Here is a 27,257-nt window from a genome sequence, read left to right as displayed (position 1 = left end):
CCCCGCGGCGCTGCCGCAGGGAGACCTTGACGATGGAATCAGGCTGGCTTTTTGTCCTTTCCATAATTAGAGAGTACATCCAATTCACCCTGTTCATTACCCCTGGGCCTGATGACAAACGATGAGGAGGCCTGTTTTAATGCGGGGCTCACTTAGTGTGGGGTGAGTCACCGGCGGATATCACATGCATGCAGGTGGATGGCACCAGCATTTAGGTCAGGATGATGATGTTAATTGGGAATTTGTGTATTCTTTTAGCTTTTCTTTTCTTTTTTGCCTGTACTCCTATATGAAGTACCTTTCACCACAGTTGTCAGAAGCAAAAGAGAACTATGTTTAGTAGCCTACCCTATAAGTACCCAGACCAAGGCAATTTTGTCAGGGGTAAATACATCTAAATACACCCAGAGTATGGAACCCAATGTCTGTTTCTTTCTTTCTTTCTTTCTTTCTTTCTTTCTTTCTTTCTTTCTTTCTTTCTTTCTTCTTTCTTTCTTTCTTTCTTTTTTTTTGCAGGCAATGTTAACATGTGATAATAACACATGGCAGGTCATTAGGGAGAATGAATGGATCGTATTAGGCCTACCAAACGGAGGGGATGCAAAAACAAAGCCCTTTCAGGTTGGTCTGAAGATAAATTAGAAAATAGATAGAATTTCCCATAATGGATTCCATTATCCTGTGTCAATCACTGAAGCCATTCTCATGGAAATAGATGCCCAAACAAGGTTCAAACAGACACTCTTTCTATTAAATTATAGCATTTAACATTGCCTTTCGTGATTATGGAACAATCTGCTCCGTTGTGTGTGTTTACAGTTATTGTAACGGGGCCAGGACGTGGTCTGCCAAGGGGATTTCTCTCGATATTCATTGCCTGGAGAGGCATCTGCTGCAGGGCTCTACTGTAGCTCTCCTACTGTATGCTCCAAGTTGGACTTTAATTAAATTGTTCCCTCAGGCATGATAGAAGAGAGAATGAAGTTTCAGGGGTGACTGGGCCATGGGTACAGAGAGAGACCTGGTGGTCTGTGGAAAGACTGACTTTTGTGGTGTGTTTCTGCCGGAGGCGAGACAAGCACTCGACCCCTGACTTTACCAAATGGGAAAGCAGCCCTGTGGCAATGCATCGCTGGCTTGGACCCCCGATGCTGTCAACCAGCTTGGAGTTAATACTGTATGTAGATAGCTTTTCACTGTTTCACTGCTCCTGCATTTCTCTCCCATTCGCCACAGTATGTTGCCTAAAACAAACCATGAGGCAATATGTTGCGCATCAGTCTGGGATGAATAATAAAGAGGTCTGGGAAGCGGAAGGTCGACTGTTTTCCCAAACAATCTGTGTCGAAGAGTCCCTGACTCCCTGGGTACCGTATTAATGGCAGCCACTGCTCCTGATAGTTAGGATGGGTAAATGAGGATAGATCCCACGGCCATGTATATGCAAATGTGGCAAATACCCGAACATCAACTTAAGGGGACACAATTGTTATTATTAATAAATAGTAAGACTTTTTAATGTTAACCCACAAACACATACAGTAGTTTAATGCGTATGCCAATTCACAATGATGGAAATGAACTGCTGTTAATTTCCATCATTGTGAATTGGCATAAGCTGATAAGCATATGAACACCATAGACTTTAGATTTGCTTAGCGTCATATCCAGGGGGTGTATTTGTACATCAAGCTGCCTCATGCTACTGAATCAGATAGGCTACTGCCCTATAGGCCTCATGGCTCGGCAAGGCTTACTTACTTACTGCAAATAATCAGCAATATAAATCAGTGTTATAATGGCTTTTTAAACCTGTGATCATGCTGAAAGCTGAACAAACAAAACAGTTTTGTTCACGGAGCGCCACTTAAAGATTTCCCCCTAAAAGGTGATTTACTGTATACTCAGCGGCAAAATCTATAAGCGCACAATGCATAGTGCTTGGGGCTTGTAGATCTGCTCTGTTTGGTGCGCTCATTTCCACTGTTTACCTTCCATTTAAATCTTTATTGAGATTCAAGTGTATACCCTCACTCTGTATATGTGGTTATGAGGGTGATTACGGTTCGTGTCCAAGGCAATTTCAGTGCTGAGTGAGTTTCTTTCTACTTTCCCCATGAGCAGGGCAGCCTCATTTCTGGAGAGATTGGAGCCTGAGATCCTATCAATCTTTCTTTCTTTCTTTCTTTCTTTCTTTCTTTCTTTCTTTCTTTCTTTCTTTCTTTCTTTCTTTCTTTCTTTCTTTCTTTCTTTCTTTCTTTCTCTCGCTCAGCCAAGAGGCCTGCTGTCACCCTGTCTGGCAGACAAATGATTTGGCTGAATGACTAATGGCTAATTGACTTACTGGCGATTGTTTATACGACTTTATGATCTGATTGCATGCCAGTTTGCTAGCCCGCTGCCCATTGTGTGTCTGTCTGACTGTCTAACAGTAATGTTGGCATCTGCCGGTCTGCAGAAGCACAAGGCCAGCAGATGCCTCTGGCTCTAGCTGCATGCTTCTAGTGCTCCACACAGTGTTGGCAGAGTTGTACCCCTGCCGCCACAATGCTGGGTGAAACTAAATGCACTGTCTCATCATCCAGGCCATGGAAGTCTTTTGAAGGGGCTTGGGATGGGAATGGCAGAGCAGGTGATGTGCAAGCACTGCTATGTGAGAGATGTATATGATCCAAAATGTCTGTATTATCATCTACATCTACAGTGAAAGCAATTACGTTTTCCCCCCCTTTTCCAAATACATATCTCTGTGATAGTGTTATTATCTCCACCATCTTCCATATCCCATTCCGACTGGAGAGAGTCTGGACTAACATTGACCTATTATTCTTCTATACAGTTCAGCTCAGGGTTACAGCTGACTTTACCATTTCAATAAAATATATATATAAATGACTGTCATTTTTGTTAATTTGAAGTTTTTATAAGTGTTTCTAGGATTTCTGTGGCATAGTAGTTCTACTAGTAAATAATTGCATTAATTATGTCGTTTCAGAGAGTTACAAGGTCCTGTAAAAGACATTCTGAAAACAATACAGCAATGTATTGGTATTCAAAATAAACCATGAAACTAACCATGATACTGACAAGATACTGATATGATACTGACCATGATACTGACCATGATTCTGACCATGATACTGATATGATACTGACCATGATACTGACCATCCTACAGTTTAGGCATTTAGCAGACACTCTTAATCCAGAGTGACTTACAATAAGCAAGGTAATAAATACATCAATACATCATCACACTAACATGATACTGACCATATTACTAACATGATACTGACATGATACTAACCATCATACTAACATGACACTGACAATGATACTGGCGTGATACTGACCATGATACTGACCATGATACTGACCCTGATATTGACCGATACTGACATGATACTGACCATGACATTATATATATGATACTGACCAGGATACTGGCCATGATACTGACCATGGAACTGACATGATACTGACCATGACATTATATATATGATACTGACCAGGATACTGGCCATTATACTGACATGATACTGATCATGATACAGACCAACATGTTGAAACACCATGGTAACACAGTAAAATGATAACATGTTTCCATGACATGTCATATCTACATGCCAACAACGTGTCACATTGTGACAGTTGGTGGCTTGTAGATGTGTTCTTTTCGGCAAGCAACACCATTTTATGACAGATAAAATAAGCTTTAGTAGCCTTTCCAGACAAGCTTCCGCCTTATACAAACCCCATTCAACAATAGTAAATCTCCCCTCATCATCCCAATACAAAAGGTCTAATTTGACTGTTTGACTGCAAAAAGTGTGCAAAAAATACTTTACTTGAGTACATTTACACATTTACTTTATACACCACTCTTTGTTGGGAAGAATATCCACAGAGCTATACATGGTACAATGATAGAGTCCCGCTGTTGCCAAGCATCTGCTCGCCTTTTCATCACAGGATTTTGCAGAGTCATGTATCCAGCAGGATGTGTGATTTGGTTGGACAGATCTAATTTTCGGCGAGGGCTTTTGAAAACCGCTCTGTCTCTGTAGTGGGAGATCTCCCCAGAAAGATCAGTGCCGCCTCAGAGGACAGGAGAGACAAGCAAGCTGCTCAACGGTACACGCTCAATTTCTAAAGCAGGAAGAATAACTGTCTGCAGAACGAACACATGCTTGGCAGCAGAACAATGCCTGCTCGGAATCTTTGTGCTTTGCTGTGGGGGAAAATGGAAAGAGAAAAGAAAAAGTAGTTGGTTGAACATTTCCACTCACAAAAACAGCACGTCAGAATGCTTTGAGTGAGTTTCGAGTTTAACCAAGTTGAAGAAAAGTCAACGACAGTCAATGAAAATCATGTTGACATGTCTTCCCAACAGTTGTCTGTAAGGAGGCAATTCTTTTCTGATTGTGAGCCTAGGGTGCCAGTTGCCTATGGGTCAGAAACAAATCCATATACTGTATAGACAAGGTACCGTATAAGGAAAGTGTGCAACAGCCAAAGTAGAAGCCAAATGCACAAAGCACACTAAAAGCAGCAGGCAGAGTGAGAGGACCCTCACAGAATTTGAAGGCCTGCACACAGTAACAAGTTGCTCATAAGCAAAATAACGAATAAAATCCTTCAAATTAAGTACAGCAGTCCTCCGAAAGAGCATAAAGGATCAGTAAAGTCTTCTCTACATTTGATGAGTCAGTTATGAGTATATAATTAACAATGCATAAGGCAGTCTGCATAAGCTCCCAAAAAGGTCTATTGAACGGAACGCTCATTATTTAATTTCATAGCCTACTTTATCATACAGTATGTTTCCCCTTGGTGGAAGATTGCATTGTTCAGGATCATAGTTGACAGTGCAGTCAATCACTTCTGTCACCCATCACTCTCATCACTCTAAATAAGGCTTCATCAGCATAAAACGACTTTGGCCGATGTAGCTTAAGGTACATTTAAATAGACTTTGAATATAGTGATTGATTGAGCTGAAGTAAAGTGGCTTTTCGGAGATAAGAATTCTTAAAGAGTTTCATCATGAGGCTCAGCAGAAGATTTTAAATGTGGAAAGGTTGATTACATCAAGGCTAATAGGAGTGGGAGATGCCATAAACAACAACATTAACTCTGACATCTTATGATAAATGAAGCTGCCTCGTCTGTGTTGCAAAAATAATAATTTCTGTTTGTGATGAAGACTAAAGCCTCCAAATGAGTAATTGTTTTCGACAGTACTTACTGTAAGCTTACTTTGTTGTTGCTTGCTATATGGGTTTATTGATCAGGGCTGAATGCTTTCCATTGCCTAACATAATGCACGTTATTCTTTGAAATCTAATTTCTGGCAGGCTCGATATGCTTAGGAAAAACAACGTATATTGGAGGATGAGGAACTAGTTGATGAGGCGGGCATAATCAATAAAAACATGAGGCAATTAGTGTAACACTCATATTTCTTCAGGGAGGCGGATGTGGCGATCAAAGTAATGTCTACTCACAGTCTCACACACACCAGACTTTAATGAGACACCACCATACGTAGCTTCTGAGGGTATGCTGTATATGCACGTAGATGAAAAGATCCTTTACAAACTCAATAGGAGATGAAAAAAGACAAACCAAGCACAATTTCTTCCTTGTACTTTCTAATGATGCAGATAATTAAAAGGAGGTAGTAGACGGAAAAGTGAAATTAGACTTCACTGATCACCCTGACGACAAGAACTCCTCACATCAGCTTCCGCAACTCATTTTTCTCACCTCCTGCCAGGAACTATCAAGGGTCAGCATTTCTGGAGCTTCCAGCCTCTGGGAAAAAAGTACCTCAATTAACAAGCACTGGCAACATATGAACACAATGTGCCAAAGTGGACGGGACAGAATCAAAAGGCATGAGCTCATTTCAGTTTTCATAAATCATGCCAAGGAAGCGTTACATTTGGAGGATGACACATTAAAGGAAAATAAACATGAACAAACTCCCAACACCCTATACACAGTGGGATATGTAAGAATATTTGTAGAATTAGGCTACACATTCATGCCTACTTTATTTAACAGATATAATAATATGAAGTGGATAACTTTAACTATAATTCAGTTCACTTTAAATTATTACAAAACAAAAATGTGTGAGTATTCCAACATTTCATTATCACCACTATGAATCTATTTCTTGTGTGTAATCATGACATTTGGACAATTGAATTACGGTACATTTAAGCCAAAACTTGTCATATCAGTGTCCCTATATAGGAACATAACATTCTATTTCAGATCATTTTATATGGGGTCCATGGCCTAATGACACTAAATATGGGGTCCATGACATAAAACGGTTTGAAAAAACCTTGGCACCAGCCTAGAAGAGTGAATGTCCCTTCACTTCACTCACTCACTCTTTTTTTGGTTGGTCTAAGGATTAGAAGTCATACAACTGGGGAAATCATCTGTATATATTCCTGTATCTTGCGTCCTTACTTCAAGTACAACATGAATATTGTCTTTGGTTTGCAGTGGAAACCCTAATGGGCAACAGAATAATTTTCCGCTCTCATATTGTACCATCAAATCTCCATCAGTCATCAGTCTATCGCCTGGTGCTTTACTCTCTGACAGCACCATATGATAGAAGACAGCTGTAGCAGACCATATTATAATATAAAATGGATAATTTGAGAAATTGATGAATTAATCTGTTGAACGGAGTAGATTAGGTGGGTTTGTATTATCCACCATTATGTTTCAGAGAAAAACACCAGACGGATCCATGACAGATTGAAACAGAGTAAAACACTTTAATAATTATTAGATAGATAGAGAGACAAAAATAAAAATAAAAAAATTCACAGGAGGCAAGCAGTGATCACCCCATGATGTGAACTGCAATGTTCAAATATACTACATTGCAGCCGCTTTTTTGAGAGTAAAAAAAAGGCATGCGTAATGGCAGGTTTCCCCTGAAAATCAAGCCGTCTTCATCGATATGTGTTGATACCTCGATATCGATCATTTTTCGTTATTGCCCAGCCTAGGGCACAGCCAGCCACTGCTGCTGTGTCCTTGCTAACTTCATTTAATTGACCACGTTTAAAAAGATATTTGTTTTTAAAATTAAAATCCTCTCTCTGGCACTTCTGCCAGTGTGCCAGTGCATGATCACCCTCCCCTGTGCCAATGTTGGCACCAGTGCCTAAGGTTGCCTACCCCTGCTCTAATTCATGACCATTGTAAATGCCTGAGGCCATACGGTTTACATAACTTTAGTGCAGAGGACAAAGATGTTCGCCAGAAGTGGAGCAAAAATACTCTGACCACACCCACACGGACGGTTGTGGCCATGCCCTGCCAGACTTTTACCACACCCACTCCACAATGGCCACACCTATGAGAATTGAATTGCCTCTTTTATCAAACTTAAAATTTTCAGCACTGGGAGAGATGGTGGTGGCAGTATTATAGGGGTGATTATTACTGTACTTGGTGTGAACAATTACTTTATGATTTAATTATTTTCTTTTTGTTTAGTTTTTTGTTTTTTGGTGTATTGTTAAGTTTGTTATGTAGTGTCAAGAGGTGTCTCATGTACCGGTATGTTTGTGATGTACTGTCAATGTTTTTCCTTATAATAAAAATATTGAAACAGAACAGCACTGGTTATGCCTAATTTACAGTATGCTTGCGTGATTGTATTGTATGAACTGAGCAGACAAAATTGGAACTGGAACACTATTAGCAAATATATTTTCTGTTTATTAAAGAGCTGGAGAGACTGGGAGAGCCATGTTACTGAACACTCTATAGCAATGATTAGTATCAGAATATGGGGCTTTTAAGCCGTGACATCATTTTGTAGTCAGACCTCCAAGCAGATTTATTGTCAATATCTGTCCCTCGCTATTTCAACAGATCCGAGACAAAAATAACGACTAAAGTATAATTCTACCACTTTCCTTTCAACAACAAAGAGAAGAAAAAATTGTAAATAGTAAAAATAGTAAAAATATTCACGGGCGCTGGGGCTTTTTGGCCCCAAAAGTTCTCCTCTGCCTACAAAATAATGTCAGACTTAAAGCTGTACTGTGGAAGCTGCTCAACTAGTAGTCAGTAGCGGTAATGCTTTTTTCGTCCGCTTTGCCGGACCACTGCGGCCATCGCGACCACCTCCGCCTCGCCGATACGCATCCGTAGAGCCGTCTCCCGTCATTTTTAGACCAGGATTGAGGGAGTAGCAGGCAAGATTCCTTCACCAATGTAAACACAGTTGCTGAGGGAAGCTATTTCCTGAAGAGACAGCAAGACTCGCTGTGATTGGCCGGTGGTGTATCATGTGGGAGATGACATCATTTTGCCGGGAAATACAGCCCCTGTCAAGGCTATGTAGAAAACATATAAAGAAAAGGCTTTTGGGGCTGAAATTAACAGAGTGGGTGTTCTAAAACTTTAGTGATTTAATAGTTAGGACAATTTTAAGATTTGTTTTATTAAAAAAGTTACATAGTATAACTTTAACAGCCCCATAGAGCTTTGAACATAAGCTTTTGCATATGGGACCAGGATATTTGATATTTGACACTGGTCCAATGGCTAAAACATGCACGAGAAACTTTTTAAATGTTAAGATTGCACACAAGACAAAGATAATCAGGTTCAAGTGTTTATTAAAAACAAATTTGCGTTTCGGAATACAAAATGATTTTGATGCAAATGGATTGGATTTGTACAGATCACCGCCAAAGGGTTTGAACATTTTTGAGGTACAGTACAAGGAAGCAGCACACATTTAACCAACTACAAGCATAAAATGAGCACACAAAATAAAATGCAGTTCTTTACAGTAAACCACAGCAAATAATGTAAACCTACAAGTGGTAAAACAGAAGCATTTGCTCAGTTACTGTTAGGTAAGTTTGGGGGAGGGGGCACTTTTTATGGATAATGTATCCTCTCTGTGTGGCTTTATAAAAACAGAATCTGCAGAGCAAGAAGAATCACACACCAAGAGACCACCTTCAAAACAGGCCCATTTTTCAGAAGCTTTAATGCATCGTGTCTGCTTTGGGACAATTCACATTGTGCTACTTTCTTTCCTTTTGGATTTTTCTTTTCCTTTTTCTGCAGATAGAAACAGCTGAGAAGGATATAATGTAGGGAAGGCACAGGAGGAAATAAGCTTAATTTACACTTATATACAATAGTATAGGCTATAGTGTAGGAGGACTGCAGGAAGGCCCCAACAGGGTTTCATACCCAGGCCAACAGCTGGCTGTGGCTGTGGAGCATTATGAACGAACACACCATCAATGGGCATACATTGTTTCAACTAGCCATTTCTTTTGATAACAAGCATGTGTACACTTGTACAGCACGTCGTGTTAGTGCTAGAAACCTAGACACCTACCACAAATGTGCTTTCTTTCAAACTAAACACAAATACACATGTTTCAAAGTGACAAAATAGGTGTTGGACACAACTCATCTGTGCACTACACATCATTCCTCAAGACAATACTTCAGTCATTTGAAAATGTGCAGTCCCAAGGCTGAGCATAATGCTACATATCGTTGCTGTTGGGCAGAAACCATATTTCAACTTTTAGTGTTTTTACCTCAATAACATCATGTCCTACTTTGTCGTACAAGAGTGCTGCAAAAAGTAGCAACATTTGTTTTAAATGTTTTAAAGTGAAAGTGTTTAAGTGTGTCTGTGGCTTTTATGAATATTGGTATTAAAACTGGATCCATTGGAAAAGTAATTTCCAAACTGTTCCCCCGACAGCGACGATATGGTAGCACCATCTGTCCCTGGAAAGCACAAAATATTGCTTGAACGCCAAAACAAGCAACACCAAAACGACAAGGCTGCAAAAGCCCTGTTGACCCTTCAGACTGTTTGCCAACAGCGAAATAAATGAACAAAAAGTTGTAAGAACAAACAAAAAGTTAGTATCGAGTGAAGGCAGAATCTAATTGAGGTCTTACTCCAGCCAATGATTGTTTTCTCCCAGGTAATACAATTAACTCAAATGTCGTCGTCCGTCCCCCCCTCAGCCATAGGTCAATTAGTTCTTCTATTGTTCTAAGCTTGTGGAGATTACAAAACGTACACAGATTACACGCATTGCAAGCAAGTATTGACTTTGAAACCACGCCTGCAGCTTCACTGTTATTAGCTAATACATCAGCTTGTGTCATTTGACTGTCTATGACATTCATACAGTATGCATGATTAAAGAGCTCAGTTATTCGATACGACTCTTGTACTCTGTGGTCGATATAGAATAATTGTATGTGGTACGGGTCTGTTGGGATGCCTGGTAGTTTTTTCCCCCACTGCATGCACAGTGCTATATACAGTACAGTACTTACTGGGTAGTGCAGTTGGACCCTTGTCAGGTCTCTTTGTTATTAAAGATGATATACTCTGTTGTTGTAATTCAAATCATCCCCCTCCCACGAGGGGCAATAATTTTGAAAGGTGGTCAACTCAGGTAAACAACATCTCCGACAAACAATTCATTTCGATGAGAGAGAAAGGGGTAAGAAAGTATTACTACCATCAGTCATGTCCACTTTTCTTTACAGTCTTTTATTTGCCTCTGCTGCCTTGCAGTCCCCTCCACCCCACCTCCCCGCCCCCGCCCCCTAGGGAACTGCATGGCAGTTAATAAGTATTGTTCCTAAATGAGAGTGAAGCTTTATACAATTAATAGGAACAATGTCGCAGGCGTCGTCTAGGGTGAGTAGTGGAGCTGAAAATGTGATCCCAACAAAGCAATGTCCAAGTGAGGACGCCAGGCTCAGCCTGCCAAACCCATCTTTAATAGTTATCTTGATGCTTTATTCATTACTATGCCATAGAAGACGAAGTCATGAACCGTGATTGCATTACTGTTTCATAGGCCTGTTATTATGCAGGGGGGGAAGGGGTACATAAAAAGCTCCTTTAAGCCACCCTTCCACGTCAGAAAAACACTTCCCAGAATCCTCTAAGCTCAGCGTATTTCGACTCCATCACTTGATGTATAAAAAAAAATCTCATGTGATTTCCAATCTGAGAGGCTTGGCTGTGCACCTTATAACACGAACACAGCTGAACAATTCTCTTCAGCTTTTGGGGACACTCTTTGCTCCGCTTTTCAGATGCCGCTAAATCCCCTAGTCAGGTGAAGGCATTTGTCTTATTTCTTTCCCCATACCAGGGACGTGCTGGGCCCGATTCAGCCCGGGAAAAAGAGTTGCAGAGGCCCTCATTCATGCACGCTATGGAGAGAGATCTCTCTCTATTGTGACAAGCCAGTGGGCCAATTATATTTAGTTGTATTATAGTTTAGTTATATTTTGTTGTTGAAACCTTGTACGTCCAAAACCGTTTGTTTTGTATTTATCATTTTAAAAATGATTTAACTAGTGAAAACAGCCGATCTACAAGCACACAACGCCTCGCACCGCGAGGCGTGGTGCGAGGCGTTGTGTGCTTGTAGATCTGCTGTTTTCACTACTTTTGTGCGACGGCCTTGTATGATGAAGCAGGGCTTTGCTTGGACCGGCCGGGAATGAACCGGCCGTTCGGGAGTTGTCCCGCTTTTCCCAATGGCCAGCACGTCCCTGCCCCATACAGAATATAAACAACACAAAAATCAGAGAAAAAAATGAATGAGAGATAAAAATCCAGATTGAGTCAAAGACACACACAAAACATTATATTACATTAATTACAATATTTTCCCAGAAATGTACATTTGAGAGTAGCAATTTAAACCATGCAGTAAAAAAAAAGCTGCAGTGATCCATGCAGCTATTGAGGATCTTATTTTGCCACAGGAGTGCACATTGCCATCAAAAACACCCTTCCATTGTCCAAATGGCAATCTCCAATTCATGTTACATTCTATATACCTTAACAATGTGTAAGGTTACTCAAGAATTACCCATCCACAAAACATGCAGCACAAGGACACTTGACGAAAAAATGATAGTGCGGCTTCGCCGTGACAATGACTTGAGACTCAACCTTGAGACTCAACCTTTTTTTTTCATCACAAGAGAGCACTTGATTTGCTCAACAATAACTGCAACACATACGGGAGTGGATGCGTGATGCGCTACACAGTACGAACCGTGGGGATTTCAACAGGGAATAAGACCCAGCAACACAGTTCTTTTTTTTCAAGATGAACTATCACCTCTAGAATGGACGGTAATTACCTCTATTGATCACAGCAGGAAATTGTGCTGAAATTATGCGATTATTCTTAACGGTGCAGTATATTGAAATTCACAGCATGGTTCTGCTGGCCTACACACCCACACATCTTCATCAGAATTTAAGGAGCTCTGTCTTGGAGCAGAAAGTAGAGCCTCACATTTCATTTGACAGTTCTGTTCCACAAGCTGTCCAGGAGACGCACCAGTAGGGCTGGGCGATATGAATTAATATCACTTTATTTCAAACATTTGCCTCGATAGACCCTATTCACGGCCCGCCCACGCACGCGCACTCAGCGAATTTCTCAGCAACTTCCTGGTTATGACGTCAGCTTTGGAGGGTAAAATAACATAGAAATTGCTGGACTTAAAGCCAACAAATCATTATTTCGAACGGTAAAGTAAATTATAACGCTTTGTTTTCTTGATCATGCTAGCTGTATTTTATACATTACTATTCGGAAATTGCATTAAATTTGCGATTTCTGTGTTAACTCTATGGGATATTAGTAGTTTTTCCCCTTCAACCATGACATCAGCACCAGGAAGTTGCGTAACGCGAATTCGGTCAATTTACGATTATTATTTAAAAAAAAGAAAATAGTGAAAATAACAGATCTAGAAGCTCACGTAATGCGACAAGTTTGAGATCGGGTTTGAGTTATCAGATCGGCCATGTTCGCGACTTTTGTACACGACCATTGTACACGACCATTGTACAACAAAGTGCAGTATAATACATTTTCTGTGTCGATTCGTTGATACTATAGAAATTAAAAACAATATAAAAACAAGAAAACCTGCTTCTTGACTATTTGATTAATCTACATGAGCAAGACTAAGTCGATTATTGATTCCTAATGTGGGTTTCGATATATTTTCTGTTAATTGCCCAGCCCTACCTCACCAGCACATGCGCTGCTACTTGTTTCTTTCACTTGGATATTACACTATATATAATATATACAGTACTGTACTCAGTACGTAGTTCTGGAGATAAGACAAGCTGCTTCATTTGTGATATTTTAAACCAATACTGACTACATTACAGTCAAAACAGAAGCGAAAGGAAAACAAAATGACAAGACAGTGGTGTAGAATAAGAAGCATAAAACCCAGTTAGTCCTTCCGAATAATGCTACACAGCAAAATCTGGAGTGTTAAAAATGGACATTGTCTTTTTTTTTTATAATACACTCAGAGTTAAATTTAACTCAGTGGATTTTGCAGTGAGGGAACTGCAGTGCTCATACTGTAGGTAGGTTCAAGCCATATGTACTGTATCATTTCATGGGTTTGGATCAGTGGTTCTGAGTTGATTTTGAGCTCAAATTCTTTGTACACAACAGGTCACAAACAACTTTTTTTGAAACACTCTTCATCTAGATCAGTGATTCTCAACCGTTTTAATTTCAAGGCCAACCGGGTCGATAAGCATTAATTAGGCCACAAACCTCCATGTGATATATTGTTTTAATCTGGGACACCAATTTACGCTAGCCTGTAAAATCATTAGTATTAATTCTAAGAAAGATTTAATTTCAAGGTCTCCCAGTTTGATATGCATTAGATCCGGACATCCATTTGATATCATTGTTTGTTTGTTTGCTTTTATCTCTGGGACCCCAATCTACACTGTATAATCCTCAGTGTTACTTTAACTGTAAACAAATAGTCCTTTATGGGTCCGTTTGGTAAACCCGTAAGGGTCTCTATCTGATTCCTAACTGTCAATCATTTACCTGGGGAAATCCCTGGAACCCTGTGTAGGTCCCCTGGGGGTCCCCAGACCCCACGTTGAGAACCATTGATCTATTCTTAGATGACTGAACCAAAAATGGAAGGAGGCAACAAAAGAATGAAAACAGCTGCCAGAGGACAACACAATTACAGGCTATAGAAATGCATACAATACATTGATCACATAAAACATGATATATCAACATACAGCATAGATTTAGCGTCTGTGACTGTAAGCAAACAAGAGCTAAATAATTTAAAGCACTTTTTATCAAACATTTTCATGCCATGGACCCCCAAATTGATACGCGTTTGGACTCTGACCCCCATCTGAAAATACTTTGTGCCAGGGACCCCCCCTACTAGATTTGTGTTGTTAGAAGAAAATATTATAATTTTTTCAAGATATCTTTTGAGCAGTGTTAACCGCTCCTACATCTGGCTGTGTTTGTACGCATGTCCCCCATCCCACATTGGCCAAGCTTCGCGGGACGCTTAATGAAAATTAAGTATAAATAGCACCGCTCACTTCACACTGGGTGTGATCTTTTTCCCTCGGATCTACAAGCTCGCAGCACGTTGTGAGCTTGTAGATCGGCTATTTTCAAATAGCCAATGTATATTAGGGTTAAAGTGGTTAAACAGATTTTTCGATGCTACATCAACTAATTTTGCTCACGGACCCCTGGGGGTCCCCGGACACAACTTTGAGAACCACCGAAATGGGAGACAGCAGCAACAATGTCATCATGTGCCGGTTGCTGAGGAGTAAGCATATCATCACTGTTGGGCAGAAACCTTGTATCTCCAAGTTACTTTACTGTTTTTTTCATAAAGTAAAGCCCTGCTTCATCATACAAGACTGTCGCACAAAACTAGTGAAAGTAGACAATCTAAAAGCACTTGCAGATCGGCTATTTTCATCATTTTTAAAATGATAAATACAAAACGAACGGTTTTGGACATACAAGGTTTCCATCCGACCACGGCGATATATACAGTAGGGTACAAAGCCTGAGTGAAAATCCAGACTCAGTCTTACAGTGCTGTAGGGCCCGTTGCATCAGGCTGGCTTAAATTAGAACCCCTCAGAACCCGTCCACCATTCCTCCACTCCGGGCCCTGACCAAGAGACTGATCACAGCCCTGGGAGGATGGAGGCTGACGGCACGGCCGCGCAGTCAGCCCAGTCTGCAGCCCTCCGTCAACGCTGCGATATTGGCTGCCATCCAACGCGGTTCAGTACCTCATCGATTATTTTCCCAGAGCCGCAATCTTGAAAGGGCCGCATTTAAATGTAATGGCATGAGCCATGAGGACACGCCTGTCATGTCTAAAGAGCAATAGGAAGGTATGTATAAGCATACAGTTGACACTGCTATGTGTTACGGTATGACACAGTGATATTCTTCACACAGAGGCATAATACGTGGATGAGAATATGAGCCGGAGAGAGAGGGGGAAAAAAAACTCACAAAATGTGCCATCGCAGTCTACAGTTGACTATATCGCAGGCACACAAATGATAATAGCACGCATTAACTTCAAACGGTTTTACTGCACACATTAAAATGGCCCTCTCGCCACGGGGTCATAAGTGACTCAACTCTGTCCGTTGAGGACAGAATCTTTAATTGCACATTGCTTTATATGCTGTGATGCTCACATTGTCAAAGAGTGGCACAAGATAAGAGTGTCAGTAACTTCTCTCTCTCTCTCTCTCTCTCGCTTTAGAATAAATTACCAACCAGATATACAGGACATCCAGCCAATGGTGGAACATACCGTAACTCAATTTCACAGCATTAAATGAAATTAATATAATTATAATCTAAAGAAACAAAAAAAAAAGAAAACTTCAGATTGTGTTACATTGAATGCACAAATATAGTGTAGCAAAAAAAACTAAAAAGATTTATACAATTTGCAAAAACTGTTTGCCCTTGAATGGGAAACCCCTTTGAATCAGGACTCAGGCTGACCCATGAAAAATAGATATGGAATAGATATGGAAATGAGAATCCAATCTGACAGCGCATCTGCCTTCAGTCATCCCTCCAGTTGAAAATGAACCAAAGGATGCTTATTATGCACCGAATAGAGTCTGACTGGAGGAAATGCAGACAGACCACCCCCACTGCCAACGTGACTATCGCCACAGTTTGGCTGAAGTTTCCTCTAGCAAAAGTTTGTTGGAGTTCTTTTTGAACTACTGTGCTTGCAGACGTGTGGAGGAGGTCACTTTAAGTTGGAGGGCGGCTGTTGTTTTCCTTTATGTTGTTGTTTCTGCACTTCTGTGTTCTGCATTACAACCATCTTCTGCTTGACTTATGGTTCAGCAGATTGTTCGAGTTGTTTCATCTGCTCCCTCTCGCACAGAAAAACAAGAGTGCCTTATATTCTTGGATTCAGCAGAGGAAGCCAAAATGTTCAATATTCTATAGGTTCCTCATCCTCACCACCGAGTGGTCATAAACAAAACTCTGGACTGCATGTGCACCGAGGACAACAATCAACCAGCCGGGAATAGCAATGCGCAACTTAACAATTCTATGCGTTATACCGTAGATATGTCTTGGGAATTGTAAGGATATGAACATTAGTGAGTAACCCATAAGGAACATGTGCTTCATGTCTTTACATGAGATTGCCTCGTCCCTGGAGAGCAAAGTGCCAGTGCCAACCTGTTCCAGCCAAGGTCATGACAGCTGCCAGGACGGGTTGAAGAACTTGATGGCGTGTGTCTTGGCCCATTTGGCAAAGACCGCCTTTTCTGTGATGAAGCGGTGGCCACCGTAGGGGGCGCTCTCATGAAGCGTGTACTCGGCGCACTCGTCCCGGCTGCCTGCCTCGTAGTAGTGGTACGGCACCTTTCTGTAACCACCCGTCCTGAACAGGAGGAGCGAGAGAGAGAGAGAGAGAGGCAGAGAGAGGGAAAGAGAGACTGGTTAAGTGAATTGAAAATGTGCATCTTAGTTGACAATAGTTGTCTCACAGATTTCCCCTGGGAGTTGTAACAGTCTAAGTTACAATTTGCGGTTTTACACACCTTACCTAAGGGAAACTGAGGTAGTTGTGGAGAGAGCGGAGTGATTCTCATTCACATCCTCAGCCCATAATTTCCCCACTGGTTCTGAAATTCTAAAGCGGGGAACGGCAGGGCCTCTTCTTCTCCAGCGACTGGAGTGCCATCGCCCCACACTGGTCGTGTGTGAGAGAGAGAGGCTTACCTGTGAATCTATGGCCCTTTTTGTGAGAGGGAACGATATGGGGCAGAACAGTAAACCCGCTCCACTGCAGACTCTAATAACAAGCGACAGCTTTACAAGAGGAGGACTTGTGTAACAAGTTTTATTAGGGGGATGAACAAGCTTAGGGTAGAGGGAAAAACAGCAATCATAATACCCAGCCGGTGTGTCCACCACAGCGGATGCACGTGCAGACAGTGGCCGGCTGCCAGTTTAACGCATGGCCCCCTGCAGCAGCCGTTCATCTCTCTACCTGTCCTCTTGTCTGTGTCACACAGTGGCGCACGCACACGCATATCAGCGTTAACAAATCGTTGTTGTCGGGTGAAACCTTGTATGTCCAAAACCGTTTGTTTTGTATTTATAATTTTTTAAATGATTTAAAATAATGAAAATAGATATTTTCACTAGTTTTGTGCGACAGTCTTGTATGATGAAGCAGGAGATACGAGGTTTCTGCCCGACAGTGATGAAATGCTTTCAATTTTGGCGCCTCTGCCGTGCCTGTTGAATCTCGATTACTGCACAAAGTGAGCTAAATTGGAGCGTGACAGGGCAAAGAGATGACCTTCCTGCCAAGCAGGCCAGTGCATCCCCAAAAGTGTGCTCTCCGCCACCTTCTGTAAACCGTCTACTCCGAAACATGATATGGTGTTGTCTCTCACTAGACCAAAGTCAATGAGTGAGACAGAGCTAGCGAGAGAGAGCGTGGCTCCACCCTGCTGCTAAAACTATCATCCTTATGATCTGCTGATGAACCTCTCTCTCTTCATCCCTCCATAATAGGTAAAGCATTTGATTCAGAGTGTGGGTGGGTGTAGAGAACTAGAGGTGGAAGTGGAACTGTGAGAGTAGGGCAAGCGACGGCGAGAAGGGATGCGAGCCGGCTTCGATTATGGAGACATAATATGAATGAGCAACCATGCCCTGAGCAACAACATCTTGTTGGTCACCCTCCCACCGCCTCACAACCAGACAGTAATCACACGCCCGAGAGTCAATGAGAAGATTCCAGCCCCAAAATACAAATAAACCTTTAAAAGGGCAGAGGATTAGGGGTCCTGGGGTCACAACTCCCCTGCTACGAGGGACAGCCTGCTCCGGCAACCTGCTGGGCAAAATGTAATGGTATTTGCTTTTCTACGTTTTGCAGGGGAGGGATGTATATTTCTGTGGTTTCTGTCAGGTGGAAACCATGTTCTAAAATACTTTTCAGGAAATGTAAAAAGTGAACCTGTGTTCCAATGGATCCAATGTAGTTATTATTTAGTCACAAGCTATTCTAAATACTTTTAATTGGTTAGCCCACAGCTAGAATTGATCACTTGAAGTTAAAAAAATAGCTACAAGCTCACACTGTGTTACATCGCAGATTCGTGGTGCATTGTGAGCTAGTAGATCAGCTCTTTTTGGTACTTTTGTGCGACGGTGTCGGATGACGAAGTAGAGCATTAATTTATGGGGAAAAAAACATGAAACATGAAATATGGAGATTTCTGCCCAACAGCAACGATATTCTAGTTGGTGTCTTACTTGCAGTAGGTGTCATTGATCATGCCGTAGATGTGGATCTCCTTGCACATGTCCATGGCTAAGATGAGTGTGAACCAGCCGGTGCTGAGGTAGGAGCCCGATTGGATCCTAAAAGTAAAAGTAAGATAAAGACAGATTGTATTCTGTTATAGAGGTATTTTCTTTACTGTATTCATCAACCATTCAATCAATCAGCACAAACACATTTAATCCATTTTTATCGTCGTAAAATCTTATTATACTTCACTGTAAAATGGTGGTGTAAAAATAGTGAAAAGGCCAATTTACAATATAGTTCACAACGCGTTGCCACACAATGTTAGCCTCGTAAACCAGACTCTCCTTTCATTCGAATCAGAAGGCAGGAGGAGTCTAGTTTACTAGGCTAACACAATGTGTCTTAATGGAGGCAAATATTAAAGACAATTGCATTGCATCCTACTGTTCAACATTTTCTAACAAGCTCTCTTATATTTTATATTCCACACTGCTCTATTAGACAATACAATGTTGTTAATACAATAATATGTATTAACACATCACTCCATACAATAGATCTCTTTGCCGTAAGTTAATTTCTGTCTTTTCAATAGTAGCCTACTGTACATCTAGTGACAGGGTCTCTGTTATTTGTTGTTACGTTTGTCTGTGCAAGGCCAAAGACCTTGATGGAAATAAGTCTTTGACGTTTTTTCTTTTATCCTTGAAGTGTTATTTCATTGAAAAGCATGTATTTCATGTACTTGTCCTTTTAACATGACATCCAAATAAGTCAAATCAAATCAGGGCTCTTGAACTTTGCACTCCTTACTTGATTACTTGTAAAGCAAGCAATCTCGTGGTGTAAGGGACTGTATTGTGCTGCTGTACTCTAGTTTGAAGCAACTCTATTGAATACGCTGCAGATAAAGTACAATATGAGCCCATATACTATCGTCTCAAAGCCAAAGTAACTACGAACAAAGATTTGACTGAAAAATGATCTTAAGTTGCACTCATTGTGTATCTGTTATTTGAGGTAATTGTTTATCCAAATCACGACGGCTAATTTGATATTAGGGTACACAAATAAGTCAGTGTGACATGAATTGATAATGGCTCAAAAATCTCTTTATTTTAAGTACCGGTACAGGGCGTTGTGTGTATATAATAACTATATCAACATAGACAGTGGAGATTGTGTGCCCTTTGCGAGGCGAAGCATTTGTACTCTGACATTACTGTTGTTCAACTTTAAAAAAAAAACTGTTCTCACATGGTTTTTATGTTTGAGAGATGCAATTAACTGTGATAGAAAGAACCTAGAACTGCAAAGGTCACGAATGGAGGCGGTTTCATGGAAACAATGGGGGAAAATGTCAATGTTAATTGCACGAATGTAAGTGTGGCGCACAAGTGGATTCATAACCATGTTCTTACCCATACTAACTACAAATACCGACATGCCGGCACACACACACACACAGACACGCGCACACACATATATACACACACACATATACTGTATACGCACGCACGCACGCACGCACGCACGCACGCACGCACGCACGCACACACGCACACACACACACACACACACACACACACACACACAGCCTTTGAAAACAACAACTGGATAGCTTCCCCCGGCAAAATGTACAAATAATTGTGTGTGGGGGCGTCCGGGTGGAGCAGGGGTAAAGTGCAGAGACTAGGGGTTTAAATCCTTCATGGTGCCTCCAGCTTGGCCACCATGCACTCCGACCGAACCCAATTGGAGGCGTGTTTGTATACTGTATGTGGGTGGGAAGTCGTACTACTGACTCCTACAGGTTGTTTGGGGTGTCTGTTCAGCACGCGGTGGAACTGGGAAGGACAGTGTGTTCCTCTAAACTGGTCTTAAGACTAAAATGACTTTGCTGTCAAAAAATTACTTTGCAGTCAAAAATCAAGAATAAAACAAGAAAATAGGGTTAGAATGGGCTATCTTTTGATATGAAACATTTTGCATTTGTCATTGTGCCATTCTATTCTGCATAAGGTGCTGTGTGGATAAAGTTAATGTAGGCTATGTTGTGGGTTGACTGGTGTAAGCATGTTGGCTGACTGGAGTAATGATTAATGTAGTAAACAAGAACTAAAGAAAATGTAGTCACCATAAATGTGAGGAAACAAATGGCTTGAGTTGAAGAGACAGAGAGGGGGCTAACAAGGAGTATTCCGACTAAGCTACAGAATATTGTCTCAGACCACTTAGCCAGCCCAGTGCACAATCGTACACATAGACTGGGGTTGTATGGTGAAACCACATAAAGGGCCATCTAACATATAATTTTCCGAATGTCTGTCTGTCTGAGTGTCTGTCTGAAACCGCGTTTCTCCTCAGTGGCTGGAGCAATTGATCTGAAATCGCATCACCATCAGCATATGAACACACCTGACATAACTGTGAAGCCCGTTTGTCACTTTCACAAATCGTATGCTGTATAATTGCATTTTTATGGTGTATCTATATCTATTTAGCCTACAGTACCTTTTGTGACCACACATGTTAAGGGAGGGGCGCTGTTGTTCAGGCCATGCACAATCACACACAAACCCACACACACACAGACACACACACACACACACGGGGGGGGGGGGGGGGGGGGGGGGGGGGGGGGGCGGGGGGGGGAGGGGTTGGGGGGGTGGTTCTGGCCCTGTTACAGATGTTGTCCAAAATCATGCAGATCGGTACACAGTATCTCTGTAGCCGTTAAATGGAACGGGTATTTCTTACATTGATGCTCCTACATATTAGCATGCAAGCACCAGTTAAAGTTACTTTCCATCCCTCATATACTGTGTGCACAGTGCACATCCCATAATCCACACACTGCACATCATTTCGGAGCTCATATCTTTGAACGGGTAAGGGCTAGTTTGTAGTAATAAGGGAGTAGCATAGGAAAATGGCATATTTTTATATTCTGTCAACACCATTACTGTGTATATTCATCAGCTATTAGCCACTCTTGCAGTCAGACTGCTTGCGTGCTTCATGCATAAACACACAACACAAAGACAGAGACCCTTGCGTCCATGCACTCAGATACAAACAACGCACGCACGCGCGCACACGCACACACACACACACACACACACACACACACACACACAGTCACGCACACGCACGCACGCACGCACGCACGCACGCACGCACGCACGCACGCACGCACGCACGCACGCACGCACGCACACACACACACACACACGCACACACACACACACACACACACACACACGTGCGCGCCACACCTCAGCTGATTGCCAAATATCCCCTAGAAAGCTTGATGGAATAATTAAGGAGGTAGGATCTGCTGACCTGATACTTTCCATTAGATTTTGAATCAGATGTCTGGAACTGGGGAGAAGGATTGACAGATTCAAGGTCGAGACTCGAGAGCATACCGGTACCATGTGTTTACCACTGATTATTACTACGCAGAGCTAGGATTTAACTGTGAGGGGCCACACAGTGAGAAGTTTCACCTGTCCTGTAGGATGAAATGCAGTGCAGAGTGCCGCGTACCGAGTGCCGCGCTGCGAGCTTGTAGATCTGCTATTTTTGAAAAACTGTGAAAATGTGTGCAAGTCTTTGGATATCTTTGACACGATCTTTGACCCGACTTCTAAATCCTTCCTCTAAATCAGTGCTTCTCAAACTTTTTCATGTGAAGGACCCCCAAAATGACATGTATTTGGCCAAGGACCTCCATTTCGAAATATTTTGTTTCAGGGACCCCCAAAAGCAAAGTTTGAGTTAAAAACATTCACTTTAAAAATACATATATTCAAAGATTTGCACACATTTTCACGACTTTTTCAAAAAATAGCAGATCTACAAGCTCGCTGCGCGGCACTCGGTGCCGCGCTGTGAGCTTGTAGATCTGCTATTTTTCAATAGTTAAAGCATTCACCTGTAGGATGAAATGCATGCAGAGGAACACGCCATTACTCTCCTTGTTTTTGTCCTTCCCCCCTTCTGCCACCCAGGTGGAAGAACGCATTGCTGCATGTCTGGCCGACATCTCACAGTGGATGTCAGCCCACCACCTTAAGCTGAACCCGGACAAGACGGAGCTACTCTTCTTCCCAGCTAAGTCTTGCCCCATGCAAGATCTCACTATTTCCATAGATAATGCATTTGTGACTTCAGTTCCTACTGCTAGAAACCTTGGTGTGGTCCTGGACAGCCAGCTATCATTCAAGGCACACATTGCATCAGTCACCCGGTCATGTAGGTTCACACTCTATAACATCCGTAAAATCAGACCCTTCCTCACCCAGGAGGCAGCCCAGCTCCTCATTCAGACATCTGTCATATCAAAGCTTGACTATTGTAACTCTCTCCTCACTGGTCTCCCGGCATGTGCACTTAAACCTCTCCAACTGATCCAAAATGCCGCGGCACGACTGGTCTTCAACCAGCCTAAGTTCTCACATGTCTCTCCCCTTCTCCGCAGCCTCCACTGGCTCCCGGTTGCGGCCCGCACTGAATACAAAACACTGATGCTGACCTTCAAAGCAGCCAAAGGTATGGCTCCTCCATACCTCCAGAAGCTGATCAACCCCTACACCCCCACCCGGTCACTTAGATCAGCCAACACAGGGATGCTGACAGAACCCTCGCTCAAAACTCCAGGGCAAAAATCCACTCGTCCGAGACAGTTTGCCCTCCTGGCCCCCAAGTTGTGGAATAAACTCCCTGTCGCACTTAGAACAACGGACTCACTCGCTAGCTTTCGCCGTGGACTGAAGACTCACCTTTTCAGACTCCACCTAAACCCTTAGCACTACAGAAAAAGAATCAATGAATACATGAAGCTAGTTAGCATTTGTTTTTGTTTTTTAGGTTTTTTCAGAACTTTGATTATATTGTGTTTTTTCTAGATAGATATCCATTTGCATTTGTTATATTGTTGATGATGTACTGACATATTATCTTGTTTATTATTGTGATGTTATCTGCTTATTGTAAGTCGCTTTGGATTAAAAGCGTCTGCTAAATGCCTAAACTGTAAACTGTAAACTGTAACTCTCGGTTACGCACCGCGCTGAACAGGTGCCCCAAGCAACCTGTAGCAGCCACCAGTCTGGCTTCCCTCCAGCGAACAAGGCCAATGGCGTTCACTGGAGCACAGATGATTGAAACCCTTAGTCTCTGCGGTGGTGGACAGTAACTTTATCTTTATCTGCACAACCTGCATTTCCTGGCAGATTTACCTGTTTGACTGCATACCCTCAGAGCCCACGGACAGAGGTATAATGTGATTTGCTTGTTTTGTTAGAGAGAAAGCACTAAACACAATGCTTTGGCTGTGCTGCCTGTATCTAAGCAAGCAAACAAACAAACATGGTGGCGTGCGGCCTGTCTCAATGTTGCAGTGCTATTTTCGCTGAATCATTTTGGATGTGCTCCTGCACAGCCTTGTTGAAAAACAGAACATAATAAACTATATTTTGAGTATAGTTTGGACCAAGACACCAACATAAAAAAATATATAAAACAATTGAACTCAAATAAACTCAGCGAAAGCCATAGTTCTTTCTCTGTCCCTCCCACTCTCCTAATCTTTAAATCTACAGTGTACATGAACCTGAGACAATTGAGGCAAAGGGATTGAGACTGACATGCTAGAACGCCATGGTGCTGCTGCCGCAATGCATTGGAATGAAGTCTGACACTTTGAACTGGGCCCCTATAAGTAAATAATCCTCAAAGTCTGACAGAGCTGGAGCTTGTTGTTCATTACCTGCTGAGTGCTGAGGGTGCTGGGAGGCAGGGCAGAGCACTGCCCACTGACTAGTTCAAGCCTGCTCTTCCCTGTTCATTATTCCAAAGGATGCTTTATGATGGGCTGTGCACTCGCCCCCAAACAAGAGATGACATCTGTCAAGAGCACTTAGCGGTATAGAGCTCTTCATTCCACTATGAGAAGTATTCCTGTAGACCTGAACTACTTAGCTATGGGATCAACTCAGCAACCCTAAAGGAAACTTCAGACATCATTTCACGAAAATGCAACTGCTCTGAAACTCGCTTTGGCGCCATTCAGAGCAATATTCCACAGTAGAGCATCTAGCCTTATCAGATACAGCTGGGGGGCGTAATTCTAACATTACAGGGTCAATAGCGAACTCGGATTCGAGTTGATGAAACTGAAGCGCAGTAAATTAATCAGGGGAGTGTAGGAACTTTCACTATTTCAGCGAGGTCAGCACTTGCTGAGTCTATGGCCGATGGAGCGCATTCATCCTCCATTTCAGGGCCAAATAGGAGGCAGCGTTCCACTAGGCCAAACAAAGCCTGTCGCCTTCTACGAAGAGGATGGACATTATATCAACCTGCCTGCCTCTCTCTCTCTTTCTCTGTCTGTCTATCTAACAACTAGTAAGACACCTGAGGGTGGAATGCGACTGATAGTACAATATGTTATTGTTGTTTAACATGGTATAGATATCATTCTCAGTGTTAAAAGTCAATGCCATGATGTTTTGATCTGATAACTAATGCACGAGACGAGAATCTGCCCCACTCCAGGGACAGAAAGATTGACCAGCGAAATGTCAAAGTGTCCCGGACACTGGATAATGAGAAACCAAAACATTCTACATCCTTGCTTCTGAGTTCACGAGACTCAGTCACAACACCATCTCATGATCCATTGTTATGCTTAATTGTCCAATCATAATGTGACTAATGTATTTTATGCTGTACACATTCAACTATATATGTGGAATCATTATGCTTTGTACTCAGAGAGCTTACGATGGGTGATTTTGCTATACTGTACTTGTACAGTACTTTGAACTCTGACTAAACTTCAACACAAAAACGCATATTCTCCGGTGTGGTCTCATTCATTGTGTGGAGTATTTTATTATGATTGGGGAAACTGTTTATCCATATGGAATATGATCCAAAATTCCATCAAATGGTCCATTCGATTGCCGGATTAGCTCCGAGGAGATATTGGTCTCTTCCGCTGCTAGAACCAGTTAACAACCAGCCAGGGATATTATCAGACGTTTCCCCTGACTCCCACGGAAAGGACTATCTCCCACACGTTTTTTCCTCCTGCGCGAGGAGAAATTACCTTGGGACGCCCCGAGCACAGGGAGGCAGAAAACACCTGCCGAAATCTAAACAACCTTTTTACAAACGGAACAATTGCACCATTTTTGAGCTTGAAGCCTCTCTCCAAAGCTTGGAGAATGAACTGATAACAGCCGTAACGGCTAAGATAGACGATGAGGAAATGAAACAGTTGTTTCTAGGTGCCCCACAATTGCACCATTTTTGCCCATATGGAGAAAGGAATTCAGATATGATGACTCTCTCCCACATCAACATATCGTCTGAAGAAAGACGAAATGGAGGCGGCCAGGGTTGGCTCTGGCACAGCGTTCCACACCAGGGACCGGACACAGACAGTTTCTCTCACAGAGACTTGAGAGGCGGGCTTCATTCTCACACACTGTCCTAATTCAACAGAACCCAGGTCATACGTTTATACCTGCTGTCTTAAGAGTCTAGCTAGCTCTTAACACAGCTGCGTTTTTATTGTTTAATGTTTTGTAGTCTATTGTTTTTTGTCGCTTTTTGTTACATGTTTTGAGGACATAGCAGCCGTTTGGCCACGGAGATTGCTTGTCTAAGGTTGGGTTTGTATCAGTACGAGACTTCAATATAGATTTCATTTTATGCTCTAGAACGGCTGTTTCAAGAAGTTCTGAGAAGAAATCTTTTTATTTGGGGCCAGAACATATTTTGTTCTGAAGGAATGTCTCTTCGGCCAGTACGATAACCCAATACGGCTGATTAGAGCCACTTAATCACATAAGAAATAGCGTGGTTATTTTAATTAGGAGATTTCACTTTATGCTCTAGAACCGAACGTTCTGACGGAAATCTTCATGCTTTAAGCTTCGTTTTCGTCTTATCTTATTTTATTTTTAATTTCCGTCTCAGGCCACTCTGAGATGTTGAATACAGGAGCTTTTTATCTCAGTGCTCCCAAGAACATTTTTAAAGAAACATGACCATTCAAGCTAAAGAAGCCCCTGCTCCGAGAAGCAGTGTTTTTATCGTGTAAAACCTGGAACCACACGGATGAGATGTTACAATCTACTCTGGAACCAACAATACCTAAAACTTTTCCTGGAACATGTCAATGGATATGTGCGGAGCTGTGGAGAAATCGGACATTATTTGCCACTGGATGTTCGAACCTCATCAGGAAGGAACAGAGGACGCAAGCAATGTTTTCAAGATGCTGAAGGGCTTGACAGAGCCCCCCCCCCCCCCCAGCCGAACCTGGCTGGCCTTTCACTCACAACGCGATGGGACGCGTTGTGAGCTTGTCGATCTGCTACGTGACTTTCATGGATTACAATGTCCCGAAAAGAACAAACACTCTTGACCCTTGGGACGCCCCGAGATAATGGTACTATATATTTTGTTTACTTTTGACTAAGAACGACTTCTGAAAAGAAAAA

At 42.1% G+C, this 27,257-nt stretch overlaps 1 protein-coding gene across 1 annotated transcript in view; it reads right to left on the bottom strand.

The window, feature by feature from the left end:
• Positions 1–16,655: 16,655 nt before the first annotated feature.
• st6galnac3 (ST6 (alpha-N-acetyl-neuraminyl-2,3-beta-galactosyl-1,3)-N-acetylgalactosaminide alpha-2,6-sialyltransferase 3) overlaps positions 16,656–27,257 on the bottom strand; it is a gene marked incomplete at both ends in the record, with an annotated part of 84,991 nt that continues 74,389 nt past the window's right edge. Inside the window, 2 exons of the mRNA XM_080726277.1 lie at positions 16,656–16,845; positions 18,738–18,845. Coding sequence (XP_080582403.1) covers positions 16,656–16,845; positions 18,738–18,845 — 298 coding nt within the window. The remainder of the gene's footprint in view (positions 16,846–18,737; positions 18,846–27,257) is intronic.

The sequence above is a fragment of the Nannobrachium achirus genome (genome assembly GCF_963921795.1).
Source record: "Nannobrachium achirus genome assembly, chromosome: 5".
In the NCBI taxonomy this organism is placed as follows: Eukaryota; Metazoa; Chordata; class Actinopteri; order Myctophiformes; family Myctophidae; genus Nannobrachium; species Nannobrachium achirus.
This window is presented reverse-complemented; position numbering and strand designations above follow the sequence as displayed.